The 25,981-nt window shown below is 41.3% G+C and overlaps 1 protein-coding gene across 1 annotated transcript; it reads left to right on the top strand.

Annotated features, from left to right (window-relative positions):
* The first annotated feature begins 389 nt into the window (after positions 1 to 389).
* LOC118772787 (piggyBac transposable element-derived protein 5-like) lies at positions 390 to 23,210 on the top strand. Its single transcript, XM_036521399.1, has 7 exons — positions 390 to 1,029; positions 7,114 to 7,541; positions 15,794 to 15,928; positions 16,812 to 16,992; positions 18,372 to 18,569; positions 21,135 to 21,240; positions 22,472 to 23,210. Exons 1-7 carry the CDS (start codon positions 717 to 719, stop codon positions 22,665 to 22,667), a joined length of 1,557 nt encoding a protein of 518 aa, XP_036377292.1. The 5' UTR covers positions 390 to 716; the 3' UTR covers positions 22,668 to 23,210.
* The last annotated feature ends 2,771 nt before the right edge of the window (positions 23,211 to 25,981 follow it).

The raw sequence follows: 25,981 nt of genomic DNA, 5'->3' as shown, positions 1-25,981 counted from the left end.
TTGGTAGCTTAGCTCACTACACTTTCCAAGTAGCTTGCCCAACACTGCATATGGTATATGGGTGCTTCCATCACCAACCGTGAATAAATAGGCCTATCCCTAAGCTACAAATAAATTAACATAAAATATGCAATGCGGCTTACGCAAGAAAATTATTTATATTATTTTTATATTTATATTATATTTGTTGTTACCATGCTTGGTCGAAACATGTCATTCTTTTATTTGATTCTTTATACTTTACTTTTCCTCTGCTCAACAGGCTAAAAACATCCTTCTTTGGGTAGGGGCGGGGGAAGTGGACATCGAATTGACGTTGATTTCACACATCGATGCTATTGGAGAGAATTCGAAAAACCAGGTCAGGTGATCAGCGGGGAGGACGGGGATTTATTAAGTCCCATACAGTTGGAGAGTAGCTCTGTGATTCCGGATATTGGATTTAGCTATAAATATTTAAACATTTTAGTCTCGTAGGCGGCGCGGAGGGAAATTCAGTACCAGCTGGTGGAGGACAGCTCCGTCTCCCTCCAGCTCGATGTTGGTTATTTTCAATGTGGGCATCTGCAGTGCGCGAGGGTAACGCTACAGAAGGTTGAGATATCTATCCACCTATACGAGGCGGGTGTACGAGGTGTGTGATCGTATTTTTGCGCCCGGGACGATACTGTCGTCTTGATCGCGGCCAGTTTAGAGGGTTATTGGCAGCAATAGTGATGGCCGAGTGCGGAAGGAAGGCACTGTCACTCCTTGAAGCGGCCCGCTCCCGCTACGAGAGTTTACAGATTTCGGATGATGTTTTTGGGGAATCTGGTGACGACAGCAGCGATAACCCCTTCTACAGCACGTCGGGCGACTCCAACTCGGACAACAACACCCCAGAAAGCTATGGGGACGAGCGGAGGACAGGCGAGGTTTATTGCAGTCAATCCGGGCCCCCCGGCTCCCTTTCAAACGCCCAAGCAGAGGAGGAGGGTTGGAGTGACGCAGTTCGAGACATCACGATTCCGTCCTATAAGGATACCTGTGGTATGTCAGTATAAAACACAATCACTGTCTTCTGTTTCATTATAACTGCATGTGTACAATGTGTCAGTAGGCTACCTACCTTCATTACACATAACCTGAGGAGGTACTGGTTCGACAGCTTCGTTAACGAATTACTCCATTTCTAACTTACAAGTAATAATAAAGTGTACATTTATTTACTGACATACCAGACGAAAATATTTATCGCATCCGCATCCGTACCGTTCAACCTGAAATCAATTAACATAACTAGTTGCACACACCTGCAAAACCCAGTGTTTTTGCAATGCTAACATATTTGCAATGGAGGACTCATTTTCGGTTATGTGGTATCAAGAACGAATGATTACTTTTTTTCGGGGAATTTGAATATTTATGTCTATAATTTACTCAGCGTTATGATGCTGCGTCAAGTATGTATTCACGTCTATCCAGTAAACATAACCGTGTAACAGTGTAAACAGTGTTAGATACATCAGTGGTGTACGTGTGGAGACTCGTCGGAAATGGAATAAAACTAGGACTTTACAGACTGACAGACTTACATTTGCTATCCTTCTACAATATGTTGAGAGAATCTGTAATTGCTGCAAGGTGCTTACATCAGAGCGGTCGAAAGTGTAAGTGTGAGTTACATTTATGTTTATATCTTGTCATTTGCGTCAAACAACGAGGTTCTGGCAACCTAGTTCTCGCCAGTCGATCAGCATGGCACATGCAGATCGTGCCTCCAGATAGGCAGAGATTTGGAAGGAGAGGTTGTAGAATGGTGCCACTCACTCTAATTGGATTGTTCCCCTGGGATAATGCCTGGTGTTGGTAGTGAGTTGGAGAAGAGAAACAGGCTGTCACTCAGGGATTTAACACAAATAAAAGTTCAGTGCCAATTAAACATGTAACAGGTAAGCCTTAGAATAATAGATGGGTCAGTCACAGTGGCATTTCAGAATTTGTATGTGTCTGAATTTGATCTTTCTGTTTACATGTATCTTAGAAAACATATGAACCATTGTGCAGCTTGTAAGGATTCCACAGTAGCCAAAGAATGCTGGCTACATACAACTTGAAAGTCCATACCTTCTGATGTAGAAGAACCGTGATTCTGCAGGACCATGTGCAGGAGATGCAAGTTTTTTTGATAAACAACCAAACAAAATTAGACTTTCCATCAATTTGTAGCACTTGAAGCTGAATATCAGGCCAAGGCTGTCGGTCTGAGTATTTTTACACATAAGCACAGGTAATCCATTGTTTTTTAAGATAATGATTGTACTCAAATGTCACTAGGATTATGTTTTCAGTACTATGTACTGTAAATAATTGGAAGAGAGAATGCTGGGAATAATTATACAGGAAGGAGCAGCATGTGTCAGGGAGACTGAAAGCTGTGCTGTGCCTCAACAGAGAGCAGACATCACGCTGGCACTCCAAATTAAATGACATGTTTCACTGCACAGAGGACCATGCAGAGTATTTAGAGGACACACTTTTAACAAGTATTTAAGAGATCAAAACACCATTAGTTCGTATTTTATATGTGTGTGTATGTGCAGACACAAACACATACGTGCTATACACACACTCAGATGATGTATACAAACCAAGATATATACATATAACAAGATGTATACAAAGGCTGTCCCAAATACCATTTTTTGGGCTCCGGAGCTTCGGTAGTAATCAGTAGCGAATATTCGAAGCCTCGGCTGGGGGGTTGGGGGGGGGGGGGGGGAGGCACGACTCAGCCAGACATTTCAGTTTAATTATAGGCATTAATTTTAAAAGATTCTGTTATTCTACAGTATTATTGTTTGGACAGTCATGCGCCACTTAACGTCCTTTCGGACAACGTACGTTCGCATATACGTCCGTAGTCCCATACGGTTATAATAAAGTTTAAAAACTCGATCGCAGAACGGGACGTAGCGGACGTAACCGGACGTCGTGAAGGCAACGCTTCCCGCACACAAAACGTGTATCTCATGTCCCATGGAAATAAAGCGATTATATAGTAGAGTATAATGGCACTGTACAGAGTAGCCTATAGGCCTACCATATACTGTAGGCAGGGTTGGGAGGGTTACTTTAAAAATGTATTCCGATACAATTACTAATTACCTGTTAAAATGTAATCAGTAACCTAATCCAAGTATCACAATATTAAAGTAACGTAACTTGATTACTTTCCGTTAGTTTTGGATTGGATTGGATGTGCTAGTCAAATTGTTTAGCCTAATATAGCCTAATAATAGCCTAATAATGTTTTATATCCCTTGTTAGGTTTATTAATTGATTGTATTCCTTCCTTTGTTATGCGCGAATGCGCGCTTAGATTAATAGCGGTAATCAGGGTGCGAAATACTGGGGGTGTCGGGTGTCCGAGACCCCTTGATTCGCACTAATTAAGACCCCCTGAAAGCCTTTGGCTCTGGAAAAATCTTTAAAAAAATTGTCACTTGCAATTGTCACTAAAAATGTTTTTTTTTTAACCCTTAAAGCCCGACAGACGCAGCCTGCATCCAAATTCACATCCCTTCTTCTCAGTTGAATTGCTCAGTGTGTTGGCGAGAAAAATAATTTTGAATTTACATCAAATTTAATCATACTTACAATCTGTATACAGCTCTGCGTCCATCTTCACACCCACTACTCTTATTTGAATTAGCCTACTCATGAACTCGTCATTGCATAGATAGGGTAAGGAACACATATCACAAGAAAGGGCGGAACCGGAGCTTTGTATGCTAGTCACATATTTGTACATACCTAAGCAATCACGTTATGAAGACAGATAAAACTCCTGCAAAGTAATATCTTTACTTATTTCTTCACCCATTTTCACACTCCTACTTCTCGGTTGAGTAACGCACGAAGTCCCTATCGCTCCACAACGTAGGCTACCGCATATCAAAATAAACGGCAGAACCTACCCTTTCCGATATTTCTCTGTGTGGCGAAGCGTTGTCGAGTAATCCAGTTTTGAAATCACAGCAAATTTCTGCATTGTCTCCAACATAGGGCTGACATTATTTTTCGTACAAAGTGGGATGTAAACACAAAATAATGTATTTGCTTTTCACTGCAGTGAGTCAAAAGCCATCTCCCAGCGCCCTCACGTTTTTTGTTTCTCCCGGGAAACTCCCGTAATTTCCATGGCAAACTTTATTATGATTAATCGTCATACACGGATCCATAAGTTCTGCATGTTTGTCTGACGTTACCCAAGTTGCCAGATCGTCTATGAAACACAATCTACACACTACATACAATTATTTAGGCTACTATCCAACGCCCCCCGCCGAAAAAAACCTCCCGTATTTTGAAACCTAAATGTTGGCAGGTATGAGTAGGGGACCCCCCGATTGCCACCGGGTATTTCGCACACCGGCGGTAACTATGCGAATTTACTAACTATAACGTTAATTTGGTAGCTAGCTAGCTAGCTAACAGTACTAAAGTTGTCAGATCAGGTTGCTTGCAGTGTCTGTGGTAAAATGAACTATTTGATCAGAAGAGACGTGATGAGGCTGTATTAGTTTGATAGCTAGCGAGATAGCTAGTAACATGACAGTTGAGGAAAGTGCATGAAAGCCAAATTAGCTAGCAGGTTATCGTTTTTTTTTGTAGCTAGCTAGCTATGTGTTTGTTTGCAAGGTGATGTTTCTATTTGTCAGCGGAATGTGAAAGTAACTAGCTAGTTACATTTATGCTTTTGTTTGAATTGTAGCTAGCTAGCTAGATTTGTCTGTGTAAGGTGGTATTTGTACTTTTCAGCTGAATGTGCAAGTAACCAACACAGCTTCATCATGTCTCTTATGAACAAATAGTTAATTTTAACATTCGTACTGCAAACCAAAGTATTGACTTCTGATCTTAAGTACTGTTTGCTAGCTAGCTAGCAACTTAATGTTAGTTAGCTAACTAGCTAGTTTCCCTGGCACAAAAGGGGGAATAAATAACAACAAAAACAAAATAGTAAAAAAAAAAAAGCATAGGCTATCGGCCAAATTGTTATTGTAAACATAAGTATTGGCCCATAATTTCATAATCGGTGCATCCCTAGTTTTTATGTCTATTTGTAGGGTTTGTAATACAAAAAACACAATGTACAGTGTATACTTCTGTCTTAGCAAGGGGATTCATCCTAGGTTTCATGGGAATAACAGTCTAGCTCTGGAGTCAGAAATGAAATTGTTTGGTGCTTGCTGAAAAATTCAGAGGTTTCTATCTCAGTGTAGGATTTGTTCTTTACTCAGTGATTGCTGTCTTTCAGTCTGGTGTTCTAAAAGTCAAAATGGTCCTTAAAGCCCAGCAAGAGTGATGTATATCTCCATGACTCCTTACTGCCCATCTGACACATAGTCCCCCATAACCTGACTGCCATAGTGTAGTGACACAGTTGCATTGCTGTTTGGTGTCAGCCGTGGCATTGTGATGTCACACTGGCAGTGTATCATACTGTTCAGAATGCAACTCTGGGGCTTCCTTCTGACTTCAGACTAACCCATGTGTCAGTCAAACAGATGAGGTACAGAAAACCACAGCATTCTTTTTGAAATAGCCCATTGTACTGCAGACCTCAGAAGGCTGTGATATGATTATGTAAATCAAGTGGTGCTGTGCCACATTGCTAGCCGCAGTCCACATTCAAGAAATTAAGAAATGAGAGGGTAAATGTCCCACAATGTGAAGGTTGTTGTGGTATTTCAACATTCTTCAATACAAGTGAGAAGTTCCAGAGGAATTACTCACAAAAGAAGCTGACGTCTTCAAGTTTTGATGCAGAGTCTAACGGTCTGACTCAAACTGCATTTATCTGCAGTGAATTATTCTCTGCGCTCAATGAATGAACTAGAGTTTAACCTGAAAACAAACTCCTACACGCTTACATAGCTGCATGAACACAGCCAATTTTTTCAACTCTCTGGTTGTGCACAACATTTACAGAGGAGTAGCAGTATGAAAAAAGAAAAAAGGAAAAGGGAGAATATTCAATAGGGTTATACAAAAAGGTAAAGAAGTTTATTCACACAGTCCATGTTTTATGTTACATGGATCTGATTTAAATGAAACAGATTGCACATCAAAATTTCAGATAACACTGGTATTTTAAAACATTTTGAAGTGTTTGTATTTCTGTGCCTGGATAGACTGTGATTCCTTTTTTTAGTCAACTCCCAGAAGATCGAAATAAGTTCTATTTCGACAAAGAAGCAGATCCGATGGTCGTAGTGAAAGACAGGAAGGTTTATTTGCACAGTCGGCCGTGGGAACATCAGCATGGAGCAGAAGTTCGACAAGTGTAGTATGATTTAGTTCTTTTTTTTTATACAGTTACAGTAGGCACATTTACATATGAGTTACAATGACCAGAGGGGGTGCTGTTTTTGATTGCTTTTTTGGAGCTTTGCATTGCTAAACAGCTCCCTCTCTAATTGGGTCTCTCCTGAACCTCGTTACCTAATTGGCTCCGTAGGGTTCAAACTTCGGAAGTGAAGTCCATATATGGTCATGGCGAAACCCCGTGTTCTGCAGACTGTTATTGTCCAGAGGCACCGTTTGGCTCCAGTCAGATGTAGAGGCATTGCTTTGTATTCTAATACACATCGCTTGTCTCTGGATGAAATGTCATGCCGTTCCACAGAACTGTCTCCTAACACAGCGGGTGTTAGAACGGGTGGTGGAATGTCACAGATAATGCTCAATTGAAATAAGGACTGAATTATGTGCAATGGCAATTGTGGCAAAGACTGTAGCCGTGGGTGATCATTATGCAATAAACCTTCCAAAATAGCACAACATAATGATCCAGTTCATCCAGGGCCCTTGCATTACTGTGCAATCATGTTCTATAAGATACATGTTGAAGATCACTTATCTGACTAACCTTATTAAGAGGCCACACTCCTGTAAAATAAATGTAAGTAGCATGGTGCATATTTTGACTTTTTCACATGGTCACTATTTTTGCCATAGGGTCTACACGGTGGCCTCAGAAGAGATTAGAGACTTGGAAAAATTAACTGTTACTGAGTGTCATACAGTGTTACACAGTGTCAGTTCTGTATTTTCATTCTGTTACAGGGCCCACACAGAAGATGCTGCCTACTGCCTCAGTGGTGGACTTCTTCCAGCTATTTGTGCCAGACAATGTCATCCAGAATATGGTAACGCAGACCAACATGTATGCTAAGAAGTACCAGGAGCGCTTTGGGAATGATGAAGGCTGGTGCACGGTCACGGTCCCAGAGATGAAAGCCTTCCTGGGCTTTGTTATTTCCACTAGCGTGCACCGCTGTGAGTCGGTGCTCAGCATCTGGAGCAGCGGCTTCTTTGCCAACAAAAGCATTGCGCCCAAGATGAGCCAGGCCCGCTTTGAGAAGATCCTCAAGTATTTCCATGTGGTGGCCTTCCGTTCTAGCCATGGCAGCCAGGGCCTCTACAAAATACAGCCCTTCCTGGACTCCCTGCAGCAGTCCTTCAGTGGCACATTCCACCCTTCACAGACCCAGGTTAGCACCCCGGCTCAGAGACCTCAGAGACCCCTATTCACCCTCTGTGGCCTCTTCTGTCCTCACTAAAGAGTTCCACTTGCTGAGTTCCTGTGGTGGCAGTTCTGTGGAAGTGTACATGAGCAGACAGGTCTGAAGCATGTTTTTTTTGCTTGATTGGTTAATTCTACGCATATCCATATCAATCTGAATCAGTGTGAATTACATTATGGTCAATTTGATCAATAGATTTATTGATAATGACACTATTAGTCATGCTAAAGGAGCATGACAGTAAAATTCTTTTTTAAAATGCATGACATGAAATAAAATGCTTATTTTTAGTCAATGTGATTTTACAAATAGAACAGATTGCTGTGGATAGTATGGATTTTTTTTTACATTAACTATTATTATTTTATTTTTATTAATAGTAAATATTTTTGTTAATTTGGATATTAGTATAGAGTTCTTGGCTGATCTAGCGGCATGCATCAGTTTGGTGCAGTTTGTAGTTCAGTGTCCTTCCAACAGTGAGGATGCCGATAAGGACTGGTGGGGGAGCACACAAACTATGGGGTTTCTTTTCCCAATCTCAAGGGGTGCGTGGTTGCTACTGTACAGTTAAGGGTTAGAAGACAGGGACATCTAATTAAACTGTGTAACATTTCAATATTTTGTCAGTTGGTGCCTCATGTTGAATAAAAGCAGGTCTGCTACACCATTCTATATTTCTATAATTCTATTCTATAATGCTATCTGGTTTTGCTCCAATAAGTTGCATCTGCGTTTAGAAAACCATAGACAACTCTTTTCGGCGACCTGCACATCCCACAGTTAGCTTGTAACAACAGGGAATGTATGTTCTCTGATGGCAAACTCCTGTTCTTGACTCTTTCTTATATATCCAGGCCAAAAAAAGCTCGGAGGCTGTGCAAACTACATTATATTCTCTCTTCCGATATGAGATCTGAAGAATTAAATCTGAAATTAATTCTACATCTTTGCGCATCTTCCAGTCTTCAGCCTGAATTAAAGCTTTGACCTGCTGTTTTTAATTACTAGTATTATAACTTGGAGACAATGGAGGCTTATGTGGCCTCACATGTTCCAGGCTGTTGAAGGCCTTTTTTATTCAGCTTTTCATAGGGCTGTATAGAATGCCATTTTTTGCCATTCGAATTTTAGCCAACCTTTTTCGAAAGAAGCTTCGAATGTCTGTGATGTGACATCATCGTTTTAGCCTGTTGTTTCGGCATTTTGTAAATGACCAAATGAATGTAACAAACAGTTCTGTCTACAAAAGTTCAACCAGCATTTGATTTAGTGTACAGAATTATTCCTGTGCGATTTCATGACACATAATCCATTTCATAAACTGCTGACTCACGGAATGTACTGGATCGAAGCCCTTTCGTGCACATCATACCTTCAGTAATATAGCCTATGAACATAATTAATTTTGTACTGAAGCAAAACACTGATGTCTACGAAAGTTCAAGCAGCCTTTGCTTTCGTGGATGGAATGCCTTCTGTAACTTCTGTAACGGAATATGTTGTGCTAAATCCCTTTCGTGCACATCATACTTGCAGTAATATAGCAAAACAGTTAAGTGGACAAAAATGTACATTCAATGGCATGGAATGATGATAGTATAGCGCATTCTGCATTTCGTGCCACACAAGCATAAATGCTGGCCTAGGACATCTATTACGTGGACAGAATTACTTCTGTCTACAAATTGAGTTTCTTTTGTCCACAAAATGAAAAAGGTCAATTCAGTCCACGACAGGAATCATCCGTTTTGTTTTCTGTGCACGAAAGTATGTGCTCTCTTCAATATTTCGTGGACACAATGCTAACGCGTTTGTGTTTTTCACAGATTTATGCGTTTAGCAGCACAGAAGCCATTCGGTCTACGAAAAAAGGTCTGTTACGGGTCTGCCCCACAGTTTATTGGCAGAATTGTTTGTGTTAAATGATTATAAAAAGTAGGCCGTTTTAACATCTAAATTTTTTGTATTACAGTAGCAATAACCTTAAAACTGCAACTGCATCCATCCTAATAATCAAATGCTTAATTTCACAATCGAATGCCAATTCAATGAACGAAGCTTCGAAGCTTCAAATTTTTCAGTACAGCCCTAGCTTTTTATAGTAACTGTCAATTACACATTCAACCTCGTCACCACCACAACAATAACTGCTGTAGCCACTTACGAGCACAAGGTGAGGTGCGTTCAATCCTCTGATGCATATGCACACCCACTGCAAATATTTTTCACACTGCAGTGTGAAACACACTACAATTCTCACGGTGCACTAGGAGGAAAATGCAATCAGAAAATGGTTGCATTCTACCGACACTGGACAGTTTGTAGGCACCCATGTGAGCCCCAGGATGTCATGAACAGAGTGATTAGGGGACCCTGGTCAACCTACAAATCCCAATCCCCAGCAGAATGATGATCGGGATCCATGGAGAGTCTTGGTTTTAATGATCTCATCTTAATCTGTGAAGATGTTTTAGGGTTGATTCAAGTTGTAAGTGGGAAATAAACTAGTACGCTGTATGTACTATTGATCTCTCATAGTTCAAAATGACCTTTACAAGGCCATTGATTCTGAGGGCTTTCTACTGTAGCTTTCCATCTCTTCTGATGAAGACTCTTATGGCTTGAGACTCTTTTATGGTTAGTATTCTGATCTCCAAAGCGTGCGGACATTGACTTCCCAAGTATCTTTGTGGTGTTAGGGAATGGATTTTACAAAATTATGATTAAAACAAAGCTGGTTCTCTCCTTCTGATATGGCATAGTTCTGCAACCCAAAGGCTGGAGGAGCACTGCATTCACAGAGCTGGGAAGCTGGAGTTCAGCACTAGTGGAGAGGGACTGCTCCTGGCAAAGCACATCAAGAGGTCCCCCATATTCCTGACAGATTGACTGGCTCCAGCACAATAAAAATTGATTTCTCCCTCAATGGTTGCAGCCAGCAGGGATGCAGACACTGCTCGTTCGCCAATATACAGAAGAATAAATTAATAAATCCTATCCTTTTTTACTGTGTGGGACTTTACTGTCATAGAGTTTGATGTCTCACATATATTCTGCCTTCCACTTACATGGCTATTTTTACATAAGGAGAACAGCTCTTTGCCTTTTTGAGACAGCTGGGATTCTTGCCCTCAAAACCTTAGATGCAGAACCCTAACAATTGAACTGCAAAAATGCATTTTTGCAATAAAGAAATAGCAATATAATGTGTCATGGAAAAACATAGTGATTATAAGTTAATACAATCTAGTGTTAACATGATCAGATCAGTTAAATCTAAGAAGGTTGTTGTTTTCATAAGTTGCATAGATAGATTTGTTTAGAGTGGACTGAATATCTTCAGATGATGTCTTCAAATTTTTTCATATAATATTTTGCAGCTCAGAATCACAAATTATCCCAACAAGAGCACACTTAATAATCTACTGTATGCTCTATGTTTAATAAAACTGATGATTATAGTGCCAGATGTTTTCTTATGAACATATTAAGCATGCTAATATTGCATTTTTTTTCCAAATGAGAAAGGAAATACTGGATTAACATTTCACTGAGCTATGGGTGCTTTCTTGAGAAAAAGTGTTTCGTAACATAGCATTTAGTAGCTGAAGGCGTATTCTCCCATTTGTGCGTAAGTCCTTGTTTGCGTGCCTCCAGTTATGCGTATTTCAGTTACACGTATTCTCCCTTACGTGCTCCGATCACGCCCCCAGCGCTTAACTTCAGAATGAAGGTGGGCTCATGAAAGAGGCGTGATTCGTTTAAAATAGAAGTAGACTGAGTCACTACCTCGTTTATTTTGCCTGTCGGGAAAACGTGGAATGTGGACTTACACATTTACCATGTGAATGTCATTGAAATCCATTCAAACCATAAACCAGACTCAGAATACGGGTGATTACTGTGGCTGGAAAGCTGTTCAATTACAATTACAATTACAATTTGGCATTTCGCAGGCGCTTTTTGTGGTCTGGTAAGTCAGCACCAGTGTCTTAAACTGGATGTGGGCTGCTACCGGAAGCCAGTGAAGTGCAGTGAGTGGCGGAGTGACATGAGAATGTTTTGGGAGGTTGAATACCAGGTGTGCAGCAGCATTCTGAACCAGCTGAAGCGACCTGATAGCGCAGGCCGGTAAGCCAGCCAGTAAGGCGTTGCAGTAGTCAAGGCGGGAGATGACTAGTGCTTGAACTAGGAGCTGGGTTGCTTGTTGGGTAAGGAAAGGGCGTATCCTCCTGATGTTGTAGAGTGATAATCTGCAGGACTAGGTGGCCTCTGCGATGTGGCTTGAGAAGGTTAACTGGTCATCCAGGGTCATGCCCAAGTTTTTGGCTGTCCTGGAGGGGGTCACCACAGAACCCTCAATGGTGATCGCAATGTCGATCGCTGGGGAGTTCTTTGCTGGAAAAAAGAGAAGCTCAGTCTTATCCAGATTGAGCTTAAGATGGTTAGCGGACATCCAGGAGGCGATGTCGGCTAGGCAGGCTGCAATGCATGGCCGGACCTGAGAGTCGGAAGGGGAGAAAGAGAAGAACAACTGTGTGTCATCTGCGTAGCAGTGGTAGGAAAGACCGTGGGCAGAGATCTGGTCTTGAAAGGGCGGGGGCAGGAGACTGATTCCCTCCAAGATACCTGATAGGAACAGTCAGACAGGTAGGATTCAAACCATGTGAGCGCAGATCCCGAGAAGCCCTTCCGAGCAAGGGACGAGAGAAGAATCTGGTGGTTCATAGTGTCGAACACTGCGGAGAGGTCAAGTAGTATGAGGACAGAGCTGAGTGACTTTGCTCTGGCCAAGTGAAGTGCTTCTGTGACTGCGAGGAGGGTAGTCTCAGTGGAGTGGCCGGCTTTGAATGAGGAGGTTGTTCTGGAGGAGATAGGGAGAAAATTGGTTAAAGACTGCACATTCAAGGGTTTTGGAGAGAAATGGTAGAAGAGATACTGGATGGTAGCTTCTGACATCAGCTGGATTTAAAGTGGGTTTCTTTAGCAGTGGCATGACCCGTGCCCTCTTCAGAGCAGAGGGAACTACACCAGTAGATGGGGAGCTGTTGATTAAGGAAGAAATAAAGGGAAGAATGTCCTCAGAGATGGACTGAAAGAGAGAAGAAGGGATAGGATCAAGAGGACAGAAGGTGTCCAGGGAGGAGGACAGCACAGAGAGGACAGTAGAGGATTTCTCCTCAACAGAGAGAAGTGAGAAGGATTCAGCAGAGAGAAGAGCACACAGCAGAAGAGAAGGCACTTGAGGGGAGGGTGCGAAGGTTGCGTCGAGCTGACACTAACGGGGTGGGAGCAGTTATTTTTAGGGGAGGATATGAGTGGGAGGGAGAAGGATAGGAAGTAGTGATCAGAGGTGTGGAGAGGTGTGATCGTGAGATCAGGAGCAGGGCAGCCTCTTGTGAAGATAAGGTCCAGCTGGTTGCCAGCCTTGCGTGTTGGTGGGGACTCCACTAGGGTGAAGTCAAAGGACTGGAGGAGGGGGAGGAGACCAGAAGACTGAGTGGAGTTCAGCAGAAGATTGAAGTCCCCAAGCAGCAGGATGGGAGTGCCGTAGGATGTTCGTCCAGGAGTCTGCACAGGTGGATGATGGCTTTACGGTCTAGACGAAATCGCTGGATGCACTGCGCGTCAGTGAGTCCCAGTATATCCAAACAAGGTTGGAATAAGGTTGGCCATCTTCTTTGTGCTTGGCGAGCTCTTCTCCATCTTTCTCACTCTCTCAGGAGCACAAGCAAATGCAGAGCAGGCATTTTGATTTAGGATTGTTAAGGCATACTAGAAGATTGGTCCTATTTATACTAATCTTAATTGATATTTCTGTTTTATTCTAATTGAACTAATTATTTACCAGGCTTGTTCACAACACCATGTGATGTAAAATGTTTTTTTTCGTTTAACAATGTAATATAGGGTTACAAGAAATGTTATTGTAGTTTAAAAATAATGACACACAAATATCATAAATTTTGAATAAGTAAACTATTTTTTTGAACTATTTGTACATGTATAATAATGTTAAAAGTAGGCCTACCACCGACTTAAAAAGGCAATATGCTGAAGTAGCTGAAAAGTGCGCAAGTCAAGAGCAGAATACACGTAAATGGTGTTTATGTAAGAAATGCCCCGATTTTGGGGTTGCTCTGCCTGAAGTGCATAACTGCCTTCACGGCGCGCAAATCATGTTCTTAAGTCAATGGGAGAATACGCATAGGCTGAAAAGTGCGTAGCTGTGCACTTTTTTTGACTTACGCGCATGGGAGAATACGGCCCTAGGTGTTTTCTTGCTGTTGCAGTATTCCACACCACTCTTCACCATTGCTGTCTGGGCTGTTAAGCACAGACATACTGTAGACACAAGAACTTATTTCCTCCTCTGTATAATGCATGAAAGGGGCGAGACGTATCCAAGCTTGCTGAGGAACACTAACAAGAGAGGTCCTGCCATGTTCCTCCGTTCCTCTCTGTTGATCCACCCCCAGGTTGTTCTGTGGGCTTTGCTCCAGTGTTTGCAGTCAGGCTGCACTGCTGCTGGGTTTTCTTTGTCACTAAACTGGCCTGGGATGTGACCAGCGCCTCTGCTGCTGGCTTTTTTGGCTGAAAAACTTGGTTAACTTGTGATCATAAGACATGTAAGCTGATTTCCATATTTCTTGAATTTTACAGTATGTTTGTTGTACCTGCATAGGTCACTGTTTGGACTTTGAAAACTCTCCAGATAGTATGAAACAACTATGTTTTGTTGTGTCTGTTTCATTTCACTTCATCACTTAGTTTTCAAGGCCACACATTTTTCTGGTTGGACCTCCTTAGATTCTGGTTCCCAACTAATGTATCAGGTACCCAATGATATTAACTCCCAGCTGACCAAAATGACTGTTGATGTGGAAAATGGAATACAGCGCTTTGGGAAAACGTGAGTTTTGATTCTTTACATGGTTGGATGCACAGCTTGTGAATTGGTTTGAAACACATTTGTTCCCCAGAAGCATATGAAGGGCAATGTGTGATATCGGGAGAGTGTTAAATTGCAGGTCTTGAATCTCTTAGCTACATGTTGCTAATGCTAATAATAAAATCTGAAAAAAATAACAGAATGTAATAGATCCTCCTTTAGTTTCTTTCAAGATCTGTAAACAGCACTTATTGACAATGCCGACACAATATTATTGTGACAAAACAAACTGATGAGGTAAACAACAATTCATATCTTACAATAATCATGATACGGCTGTCTGGAACCCTTTCACTTGAGCTGGCTTTGCTGGACCTCTCTGTTCCGATGGTGCTCTACCACAAAATTCTGCATTGGCATTCAGAGTGGCGTTTGTGTCAGTGCATGCGGGAAGCGAGAGGGTGCTCTGAGCAGAAATAATAGGGAGGGCATGGACACAATCATCTGCACCAGCCTTGCCAAGCAATGCCAACAGTTCTGTCCTGTTCTCTGCTGCCTTATGCCTCGCATCAAGGTCACCAGCTCAAGATCAGCATGCATCAATGCTCAGGGGAGAGCTGCTGCTCCAAAACCTGACGGGCACTCTCCAGAGTACAGTCTGCTGGTCAGGAGTGAGGGTCCTAGCCTAGAACTTGTGTGGCCAATTTCCAGAGAAAGACACCCAGGTTCAGTAGTGAGTCTGTAACCATAAGCTACAGCACATGCACTCTACCTCACCCTAGGACAGGTTTGCCAAATAGTTCAATGTCACTTTGCTCAATTTAGCTTCTGCATTCATTCACCTCTTCTTAAAATTAAGCACATTGGAAACGTTATTACATTGCAGTAATGACAAAATGTTGCCAGACCTTTTGGGTAATGTTGTGCAAATGTTATATATTGTATTGGTATGTGTACACTTTGGTACATGCTTACAGAGGCCTGGGTACAGGTGGAATGTCACAGTGGTCTAGGTTTTCTGTGACTGATCCTGTCCCGTGTGTAAACTGCTGTGAGTTTCAAAGGTGTTAAAGGCACTGCACTGTGCTGCTGATAATACAGTGCTCTGTGGGGCAGCAGTAATGTGTAGAAGATTGGGGTACTGAACAGGGGTTCAAACCTGCAAAAGGTGCAGACCTAAAAAAGGTTAGAGGTTTGAATCCCTGGTGGGACAGGGCACTGCTCCAGTACCCTTGAGCAAGATAATCTGAGTTGCATGTAAGTCACATTGGATAAGGGCTTATTCCTGGTGAACAAGTAATATAACATGTCCTCTTCCTTCCAGGTGCTGCATGAGCCTCTGATAGACGAGGACCCAGTCTTCATTGCCGCATGCACAGAGAGGGACCTGCGGAAGAGAAAGAAGAGGAAATTCAGCTTGTGGGTGCGACAGTGTTCAGCCACTGGCTTCATCTGTCAGGTTGGTTGCAATACCAACACGTATCACTGCCATTCACAGGGCCGGGATTTACAATGTCATCAGGCATCTATTGATTCTGATTCATCTCAGCTGGGATGGTTTCAAGCTCACACCCCTATGGCCATGATTCATTAGTCTCTACCACTGAACCTGCTGAACCACATTTCCATGTGAGCTCTCTGAGTCCAGCAAGTAATGCACATGCAGGACAAAACAGACAATTGTCGTCATTGTTCTGGTCAGCTCTATCAAATCCATGGTGACGTAGAGTGTGAGACTTGCAAAGACCAGCTGCTGGGTAGTGAGATTCTTTTACTTTGTGCTTTCACAGTGGACACAGACTCATTACAGCAGGTAGTGAGTACAAGAGAAAGAGACAGAGAGTTCCACATTTTTAACAGTTGTTCAAAAAAGTAAAAAGGAAAAATAGAAAACAAACAAAAAACCCCACATAATCCACATCATTAGATCAAAACCTATAAGCATTATGTGTTACATTCTAACATTCTTGTGTTGGAGAGCTTCATAATGTTAACAGAGAATTTCCTTATTCATCATCACAGATTTCCTCATTTATTGTTACCATATATTTACATTCTTTTAGGTTGATGGGAACAGTGGGACATATACTTGTATGATATTTAGTCTAATATGATGTAATACTCTTATTATTTTGCTATTTATTTTTACAGTGGTTAATAGTAATAGTCATTTATTATCATGCTTATGATCATAATGAAAGACAGTAATTTGAGAGAAAACAACTTAAGATGATGTTTGTTTTCTTTAATTGCAAATGAAAAAATTGGCAATATGAACCTAGGGTTATATCAATCATCTTTTGGGTATAAATATCTACTAGAATATATTGTCTCCTCTCCAGATCTATGTGCACTTGAAGGAGGGTCCAGGCCCAGATGGCTTGGACACACTGAAAAACAAGCCGCAGCTCCACAGCCTGGTGGCCAAGCAGCTCTGTCAAAACCTTTCAGGGCACAATGCCATCATCTTTACTGGGCCCAGCATCACCAGCCTTCACCTTTTCCAGGAGTTTGAAAAGCAAGGTGTGAACACTTTTTCTTTCTAATTCACCTCATGTGAGAGAGGCAGCTATAACAGCTTCCACTCTTCTTGGAAGGCTTTCCACAAGATTTTGGAGTGTTTCTGTGGGAATTTGTGCCCATTCATTCTGTAGAGCATTTATGAGGTCAGGGCACTGATGTTGGACGAGAAGGCCTGGCTCGCAATCTCTGTTCCAGTTCATCCCAAAGGTGCTTGATGGGGTTGAGGTCAGGGCTCTGTGCGGGCCAGTCAAGTTCTTCCACACCGAACTCATTAAACCATGTCTTTATAGTCCTTGCTTTGTGCACAGGGGCACAGTCATGTTGGAATAGAAAACGCCCAACTTTTTGGCCAAACTGTTTTGCCAAAAAGTTGGAAGCATAGCATTGTCCAAAATGTCTTGGTATGCTGAAGCATTAAGATTGCCCTTCACTGGAGATAAGGGGCCTAGCCCAAACCCTGAAAAACAGGTGTGGCCAAATACTTTTGTCCATATAGTGTATGTCAGGCTATACATTAATCAGGGTTGTGTCATACTAATTATACTCACTAATTAAGTGGGTTGTATGCTTCAGAAGGTTAGGAGCCCCTGCATTACATGGCATATATTGTATATGCATGATACATAATATTGCCATTCTAATATGTGATGTGATAAATACGTGACTTATATGTACAGATATAAAATCTGAATTTTGTTACTTTTTAATAAGGATCCAGCACATATCAGCTGCTTTCCATCATGTTGGGTTTTAATAACTAGGTGAGAGATCATCCAGCGAGTAGCAGAGAACAATTAGAGGTCAAACACTATTCCAGATATGCATTGTAATTACACCAGTGCCCCTGTTTCCTTACATGTTTCCCACCCAGACTCTGTCAGATGGAAGCTTTCTTGAAAGCACAGTCCAGGATGTTTTAGGTGCTGTATGTATGTGCTTAGAAATACCAGCAAAGTCTTAGTTATATCCTAGTTATATCCAATTCAGTCCACTATAGTCCAATGTGAGTGTAACTTTCCTAAAAATTGTATTTTCTGAAATGTTACTGACTAGCATCTAAATTAGGTTTAGTTGAATTAAAATTAAAATCCAGTATAGATTGCTTTCTGGGTGATTTTCATCAGTGGATGTTTCAAGGAAATGTTTGCAGTAAAGCATATATTAGTTACTTGCATGTTCTATGTAGTGATGTGGACCACCTGTTATTGGTAAAAATGCACTCTCTGGAGAGTGTACAAGTTCATAGTTCCATCCCACAGGTCAGGTGCGGTCCATTCTGAACACTGCAGTTAAAAGGTTTGGGTAAATGGCCCAAGGTTTTCTTCATTGTCTGGGGGTGTATTTGTCCTGGATAAAGGCTGGTGGTGCTCCCCCTGCAGAGATCTACTGCTGCGGCCTGCTGAGCTGCAGGAAGAGCGACTGCACGGGGCTGCCCCAGTCCATGCTGGGCAACCCTGATGTACCTCAATGCCGGGGCCAGTCCAGGACAAAGATGAAAGGCAACATGTCCCTGATCTGCTGGTACAACAAAGGCAACTTCCGTTTCCTCACCAACGCATACCCACCCAACAAACAAGGTGAGACTGCCATCACTCAGAAGCTCAGCATTTGCTTAGCAGGCATAAAGGTGCTGCTTTTTAAACTTTGCATAACCTACTTGTACAGCAGGAGCAATTCAGATGAATCACAATCACACTTCATCAGCACTGGACACTGCAGCCCCTATAAATTGGTCAAACTGGTTATTTTCACATGAGAATACTGAAGGAGAGATTTTCCTGTACGAGGAAATTCACTCAGAATAGTGAAGATAGTGTGTCTTCTTGACATACCTTTATTGAGAATGTGAGATATGTAAGTAAGTATGGTTCAGTTGTAGTCTGAATTTTTTGGGGGATTACGGTCTTATTGCAATGTGATTTGTTCTTAATTCTGATAATTAACTAAACTCTTATATGCTTCTTTGGTAATTGCTTAACATTGTGAATTTTACATTAGCTAAAATTAACAAACCAATTAGTGACATTTTAAAATATGTAACATGTAACTAGTTTATGACAAAGTTAAGGAACAAAGTGTTTTTCAGTTAGCCTGAGAATGAGAAATCATCTCTACATAAAATGTAGAATTGCCATATGAACATACATGTTTTTACTGGACCTTAATGAGCATTAAGTTGGTTATTACACATTTGAGTATGATACTTGCTATGTAAAATATAACATGGAAAGTAGCCAGAAAAACGTCTTTCCTTGTTTTCAAAGATTTTCTTACACAAGCATTATTATTACCATTTTTAAACAAGTTGAGGTGGAATTAGGTGGAAATATTCCGCACAAATAAATTGTGGAATTTTGAAATGTCACATTAGTTCAAGGAGTGATGCTGCTGCATGAAATCAAAGCTTTGGGCTGAATCTGGGTGTAAACTGGTAAGTGCCTGTGTGCTTAGCGGGAATATGTTAATGAAGGTTTAGAGACATGGTTTAAGATGTCATCACTTCCGGCACTCGTTTGCTGTGCTTTCCCCTGCCTTTTGTATTTGCTTACATATATATATATGTTTATATTTAATGCTTTTTAGACCAGTGTTTTCTCCAGCACAGTTCATTCAGACAGGACCTATGCAGAACAAAGGCATTAGCGTCCATTTTAAATTTTTTTATGTCTGATGTGACAATCTCAAATGAGGAGAACATTTCTTGTTCAGTCAATGGCTACGCTGTCTCACATCATAAGCTTGAAGCGGGAGCGGGGCTGGAATATGGACTCCCATCAGAGTAGTTTCATTGTCATTGTGCTAAAACATTAAACAGTGTAAAAAACAGTTAAAAAAGGGTACACTATTTCCAGTAACTGGCTACTTAAAATGTGACCAGCCAACCACAATCATGGCTGACATCTATATATTTTATTCCGTGCATTCAGAATATCACAAGCTTTAAATCCAATGCACTGATATCTTATATGTAATCTGGACAAGTATAATCAATACACAGCTGATTCATCTGTGTCTTCATTTGGGAAAACAAGTGAAAAGGGAGCACTCTTTCTTTTGCCACTGTATTTAGCAGTTTTTCACCCACATTTAATAATGAAAGTAACATACCACCAATGCAATCTCTCCATCCCTTCAACTTTTTCCCACAGTCTGTGATCAGTTATTCTCTGTAATTTCCCTGTGACTCAAAAGCAGTCATAAAAAGATATTCTTCTTTAGCTACTACAGTGGCATATTAATTATGTCCAGTGAAGAACTGAGGCCAGTTCACACCTTTGTAATGGGATCATCTTAGTTCATGAGTAGAAGACAGAGTTGATGGCGGACATACTGCTGTCTTACACTAAGCTACTTCTACTTAACATGAGTAAAACTGAAATCAAAATGCACTCAAATGCAGTTGTAGAATCTGTTTTTGGAGGAAGAAGCATGGGGTATTGTAGGAGAAGAGAATGTACTTCAGACATTTCACAGCTTTAGCAGGGGAGGAAAACTATTGAATTATGCATGTTATCTATTTATAGGTTCCCTTCCCACTGAGAAAATGCGGGGATGGTTCTGTGTTACAGTTCCTGTCTTTTCTCTGAATTAATTTAGGAAACTGTTGTATGGTCTAATTCAATTCACAAGCATCTCCAACTTTAGAAATAAATGAAAGTTGGAATCTGATGCACCACAAATTAGCTACAATAATGCTATTATGGTTTATGAACCCATCAGAGAAAGGGTCAATTTGGGCCAAGATTGGTACTGGCAATACAAAGTAGCTATTTTGTTCCTGCTTGGTTCCTTTATGTAAGGGAGAAATTCTACAAGGAGATATTATAAATCTCCCTATGACATTTAACTCCTCAACTTTTGAACACATATAGCTTGACAGGAATAAATGATCAATAAACTGCTCATTAATATATTAATTTGCCCCTTTATGTCACAGCACTCTGTATTTGTTCTTTAAATAAATTAATTGAAATGGCATAGTTAAGTTTCCTGGAAGAAGGGTCAGCACTGGAACATCAGGTAAGCATGCAGAATTGTGGGCCCTGACAAGCACCAGACTTTTTGGGTGAAACCTGATGTGCCACAGTCATCTCTCACTGCTGCCAAACCTGACTATGTGACTCATTATTATCTGGCTTCAGGAGTAATCATCAAAAGGAAAAGTGGAGAGATCCCTTGTCCTCTGGCTGTGGAGGCCTTTGCAGCACATCTAAGCTACATTTGCAAGTATGATGACAAGTACAGCAAGTAAGTAATGCCAATTACCCCTGCAAAGGGAGAAATGTGTTGTGTGTCTTTGTATATTTGAGAAGCTGGTTGTCCTCTGAAGACTATAGTATAGTTTACATATTATCCTTTCATACAGATAGATATTTGCTATATCAGCTATGGTTAATTTGCAGGGTAGCAACAACAATGTCTCGTAGTGCTAAGATTTGAACTTGTAACCAACTTGTAACAAGTCCAATTCCTTTGCCTGTCCTCTAGGATGTCTATGCAAAGGCATAGTCTATGCTCGGGTGTGACTGCTGACTAACCAAAAGTGACACCTGAATAATACACAGGACCCACATATATATATAAATACATGCACGTTAAATAACCTTGGAGCAAAACACAACAGTATTATAAAATTATTTAAAAAACTGAGTACCAATGGAAATCGAACTCAACACCTGATGCTAAACTTGGAGTGCGTATACCACTGTTACACATCTGTATCTGGCACTTCCCTGGGACTAGACAACTGGCTAAATAAAATGCTGTCACACTTGATCAGTAATATTTTATGAAAACTAAATTGGTTGCGGGAAGTCTTTGAACCAGTCATACTGAGAACTCTCAGACAATGTGCTCCCACAAACTCAACAGTCAATTTGTTGATCCGCTAGCCTTTCAGTGTGCAGAATTGGCTTCACACCTACCACTACTTCCCATTGACACTGGAGGGGTGGTTTGGGACCTTATGTGCATGACTGAATCAGGAGTAAACCCATTTGCTTTTCAACTGTAGCCCTTCTGGGATGCATGATTTACACAGAGGTGCTGCTATGAGAGCACAAATAGGAGTTTTTGAATAGGCCGAGGATTCCCGTAATTACTGTATTTTCATTGTGCGTGTTGTCTGGAGATTGCTCTGAAATTGAATTTTCTCAGCGCCTGACGGTAATGCTCATCACAGAGAATGAGTAATGAGATAGGTCTTTTAGCACAGAGGCAGAACACAGGTGAGGCCAGTTAATCACAGACCTGGTAGCATTTTTGCCACAGAGCTTTCTCGCTTTCTATGTAAATGGCCTTGCAAATAAATGTATTTACAACTTAAAAATATACTTGAGTCAGAGCTTTGTGAATCAGTTTCAATGTTCACTACCTTCTTCTGAAGTTCAGGGATATGGCCAATTCCAAAGGGAAGCAGATCCCTCCCACCTCTCAGGGGACCATTCACATTTTCTGTTGCATCTCTCCTTCCTCACAGGTATTTCATTTTCCACAAGCCCAACAAGACTTGGCAGCAGGTGTTCTGGCTGACAATCAGCATGGCCATCAACAATGCGTACATCCTGTACAAGATGTCTGATGCATACCAAGCCAAGCGCTACAGCCGGGCACAGTTTGGGGAGAGGCTGGTGAGGGAGTTGCTTGATCTGGATGACTGCTCTCCCACACAATGAGAGACCAGGGGATGTGCCTACACAAAATATACACACATTCTCACTCACACACCTACCCCAACCACTCACCCATGCACACAGGTACACTCATATGGGACCTGAGAACAGAGCCTGTTTCCATTGTCATGCAGCAACAAAAACCAGGACAAACCCGGTTGGATAGAACAGAAAAAAATCCAATGGAGTGAGAAAAGGCTCTTCCAGGTGTGGGGTCTTTTTTCCTCTGAATTTGTGTGCGAGAGCATGTAATTTGGACACACACCCATTGTGCAACTCCTGGAAATTACAGGTGTATCTGAGATGAATACAGCAAGCCATATCCATGCCGCATAATGTCCTCAGAGTCAAAGAATAGTCCTACATTTCATATTGTAAACTCTGACTCTTTTGAAACTGCGTTGAACATAAGGACGCAACTCACATCTGCCTGTGAAAACGAGATGTGTACATAGTCATATGAAAAGGTGTCTGTAGTTTGTTGTTTAAACAGAAGACAGCTGAGGGCCTGTTAACATCAACCTTCCACAGAATATATGCAGCGGCACCTGGATACACTGGATACACTGAGTGAGGAGACAGAAATGACACAGAGTGACTGCCACACCTTCCACTGATCTGACAGATCTGACAACGTCTGACAGATGAAACAACCTGCCACACGTGCCAGTTTGACCGGTTTAAATCCCTCTAGGAATTGACCTGTCTTAGGACAGAGCTTGAAGGGGTGAAGTAAGTCCTTATGCAAGCCAAACCTGACATGGTACTGTGGAGCGCAGAGTCTGAGGTGAGGGGAAGAAGGGAATATACAGATGACAATGGGTGATGCTGTGTGAGGGGAAGGTAATTGTCGGCCACTTTTCTGTCGTACTTTTTCCGATGTTATCTCTGTGTGACAGTGTGCAATATTGTTAGCAAACCCCCTCCCTCTTCACTGCACTTAAAGAGAATGCCTGGGAGAAAGCTGGCTGAATGAATTGAGTTTTTGGCCTCTTAGACAGACACTGAGAGACTTGGCCATATCTCCTCTACCTATTCCCCATGCGTATTGATAAACACAAAGTACAGAACAACAAAACCACATACTCCATTACTCAACCAGGCTTTTATTATACAGAGAGGCTAAATGTTTATACAATACTAACCAATCCATTAAGCTCATGTCCAACATAGATTGAGTGACTGAAGTGTGCTTGCTGAAGAGTTAGGCCTGTATCTGCTGAATTACAAATCAAAAACTAAAAAAAGACATTTTTTTCATGAATGTAATGGCATCTTCCATAAGAATGTAAAAAAAAAAATCATGCCAATTTGCAGTCTTGACCACACCACTAAAATTCCCACCTAAAGGCACTTTGTTTTCAAATGGAATGACATAACTCAGGATACTCTTGTATATCTGTCCATGGAGCGAACTGGCAGGGGGCATGAGGATATTTGCATTTAATGTGTCACTCAATATACCATTCAAAACATCACAGCCTGATGGCCCACCACCAGTGCTCTGATGCCAAAGCGTGCCTGGGACCATATTTATAGGCAGGCTGTTGCTAAACAAATTAATCTGGTAGTGAAAGCTGGAAGGAGTCCGGCAATCTTAGGGATGATAGCTCTGTTGGTAGTGAGGAGAGGTATCCTGCATCTCCGGACTACCAGAGCACCTCCATCAGTGTGGTGAGCAATGCCTGGGGTTCCACTGCAGTAAACCTGGAAGAAGATGACTGCAGCTAAAGTCTGGCAGCCATGAGTATAATTACATAGTTGGTGGGAGGTGGGGGGAGGGGGGTATGGCTGGCCAAAACCTCAGCAGTGTCTTTTCAGTCCAGCTCCACTGGGTGACATTTGAATGTTGTTTTCAATAACATTACAGACCAACTCTGTTGACAAGAAATGATTTTGCCTTTGTGCAAATCCATAAGGACATACAGATGGTAGATTATGGTAGAACTAAAATATCAGGGTGAGGGAAGCTGCAGTTACAGCAGATTTTAAAGTCTGGTTACTGGGGAAATCTGTCCTTCTTAAGAATCCCGGAATAGCATTTTTAACTTGATAATAGTTGGACAAAATAATAGTACCCCCTGTTGCTTGCCCCAATTCATCACTGTCATCCAGTATCTTTGATGTCATACAATGCATATGTACTGATCTGTCACAATTGTATTGCCATAATCTTTATCCTTGGGTAATGGCAATGTAGTTACACAAGTAACATACTGTAACATATATCACTGTGTTAATTGTTATATCATCTGCTGTCACATAAAAATTTGGGTTATGTGCAGCGAGAGGGAAATTGCTACAATTGTATTAACCACACTCTTGTTCCAGATTAATGGCTGTGTATTAAGGCATGATGATGTTGTACATGGAGGTGTACTTGGTCTCATTACAGTGTCAATGCACAGATACATGTGCCATAAGACATGTGATGTAAACAACTGATTACTTCCTTATGATTTATGCAGGGTTGAATGACTATGACAAAGGCTATGCACTTTCTAAGCAGATGGTAAAGAAATAAAATTCAGCAAAGGTGTTCGGTTGAATTTTTCTAGGAAACCTTACCATTCCAAATAGCCTCAAGCACTCACCGATATGTAAAATTATATGCAAAGAGCAAACTAGTGAATTTCAAAGGTATACCTTAGGGGTACTTTGAAAAGTAACCTCACTGCAATACAGAGTAGGCTAGGGTAATTTCGTGTTGACTCAATGTCAAGCATTCTTTCTCCAGCTCTGTGTCTCACACTCTTAAAGGACAGAAATTCGTTTTCCAGTCATGTATCATTGAGCATGTACCATCTCACTCACTCAAATACAGGACAGTTCATTAGGCAGAGGAGACGTGAGCATTTGGACTGTCAAGTCCTGCTTGCTGAGTTGACACTTTGGACAGCACTGCCATATTCCCCTGTTGAGTGAAGATTGTTTGCAAATATGTTTCTCCAGCCTTGTTTTCCAGTCCCAGTGTTTGCTCTTCTTTGGTGCTTTCGAGGCACTTTGATTTCTTGAGAACACTGTGAAATTTTGGTTACTGCAGTAGGCCTGCTCATCAAACGTAGTTGATCATTTTGTGAATAGTAAAGAAAGAAAACACTCACATAGCCTACAGACTTGGCATTGTATTATGTCTTGGGGATATAAAATATGTATTTGTACAGAATATATATATATCACAGATTTTTAATTAAAATGAACTGTATGTATGCACATGTACACAAACATATATAGTTATTGGTGTAAGACACATGATTGTATTGGTTTGGTTTTACTTTTCATGTTTGTGTGAACTAGGTACTGTATGTCATTGTGTG

This window comes from Megalops cyprinoides, chromosome 1, assembly GCF_013368585.1.
Source record: "Megalops cyprinoides isolate fMegCyp1 chromosome 1, fMegCyp1.pri, whole genome shotgun sequence".
Taxonomy (NCBI): domain Eukaryota; kingdom Metazoa; phylum Chordata; class Actinopteri; order Elopiformes; family Megalopidae; genus Megalops; species Megalops cyprinoides.
Note: the sequence above shows the minus strand (reverse complement) of the source record. Positions and strands in the feature narration are given on the sequence as shown.

Coding starts and splice junctions, on each gene's coding strand:
- LOC118772787 (XM_036521399.1), top strand. CDS start 717: ATGGCCGAGTGCGGAAGGAAGGCACTGTCACTCCTTGAAGCGGCCCGC. Junction 15,929..16,811: donor CCACTGGCTTCATCTGTCAG/GTTGGTTGCAAT, acceptor TCTCCTCTCCAG/ATCTATGTGCACTTGAAGGA. Junction 18,570..21,134: donor ATACCCACCCAACAAACAAG/GTGAGACTGCCA, acceptor ATCTGGCTTCAG/GAGTAATCATCAAAAGGAAA.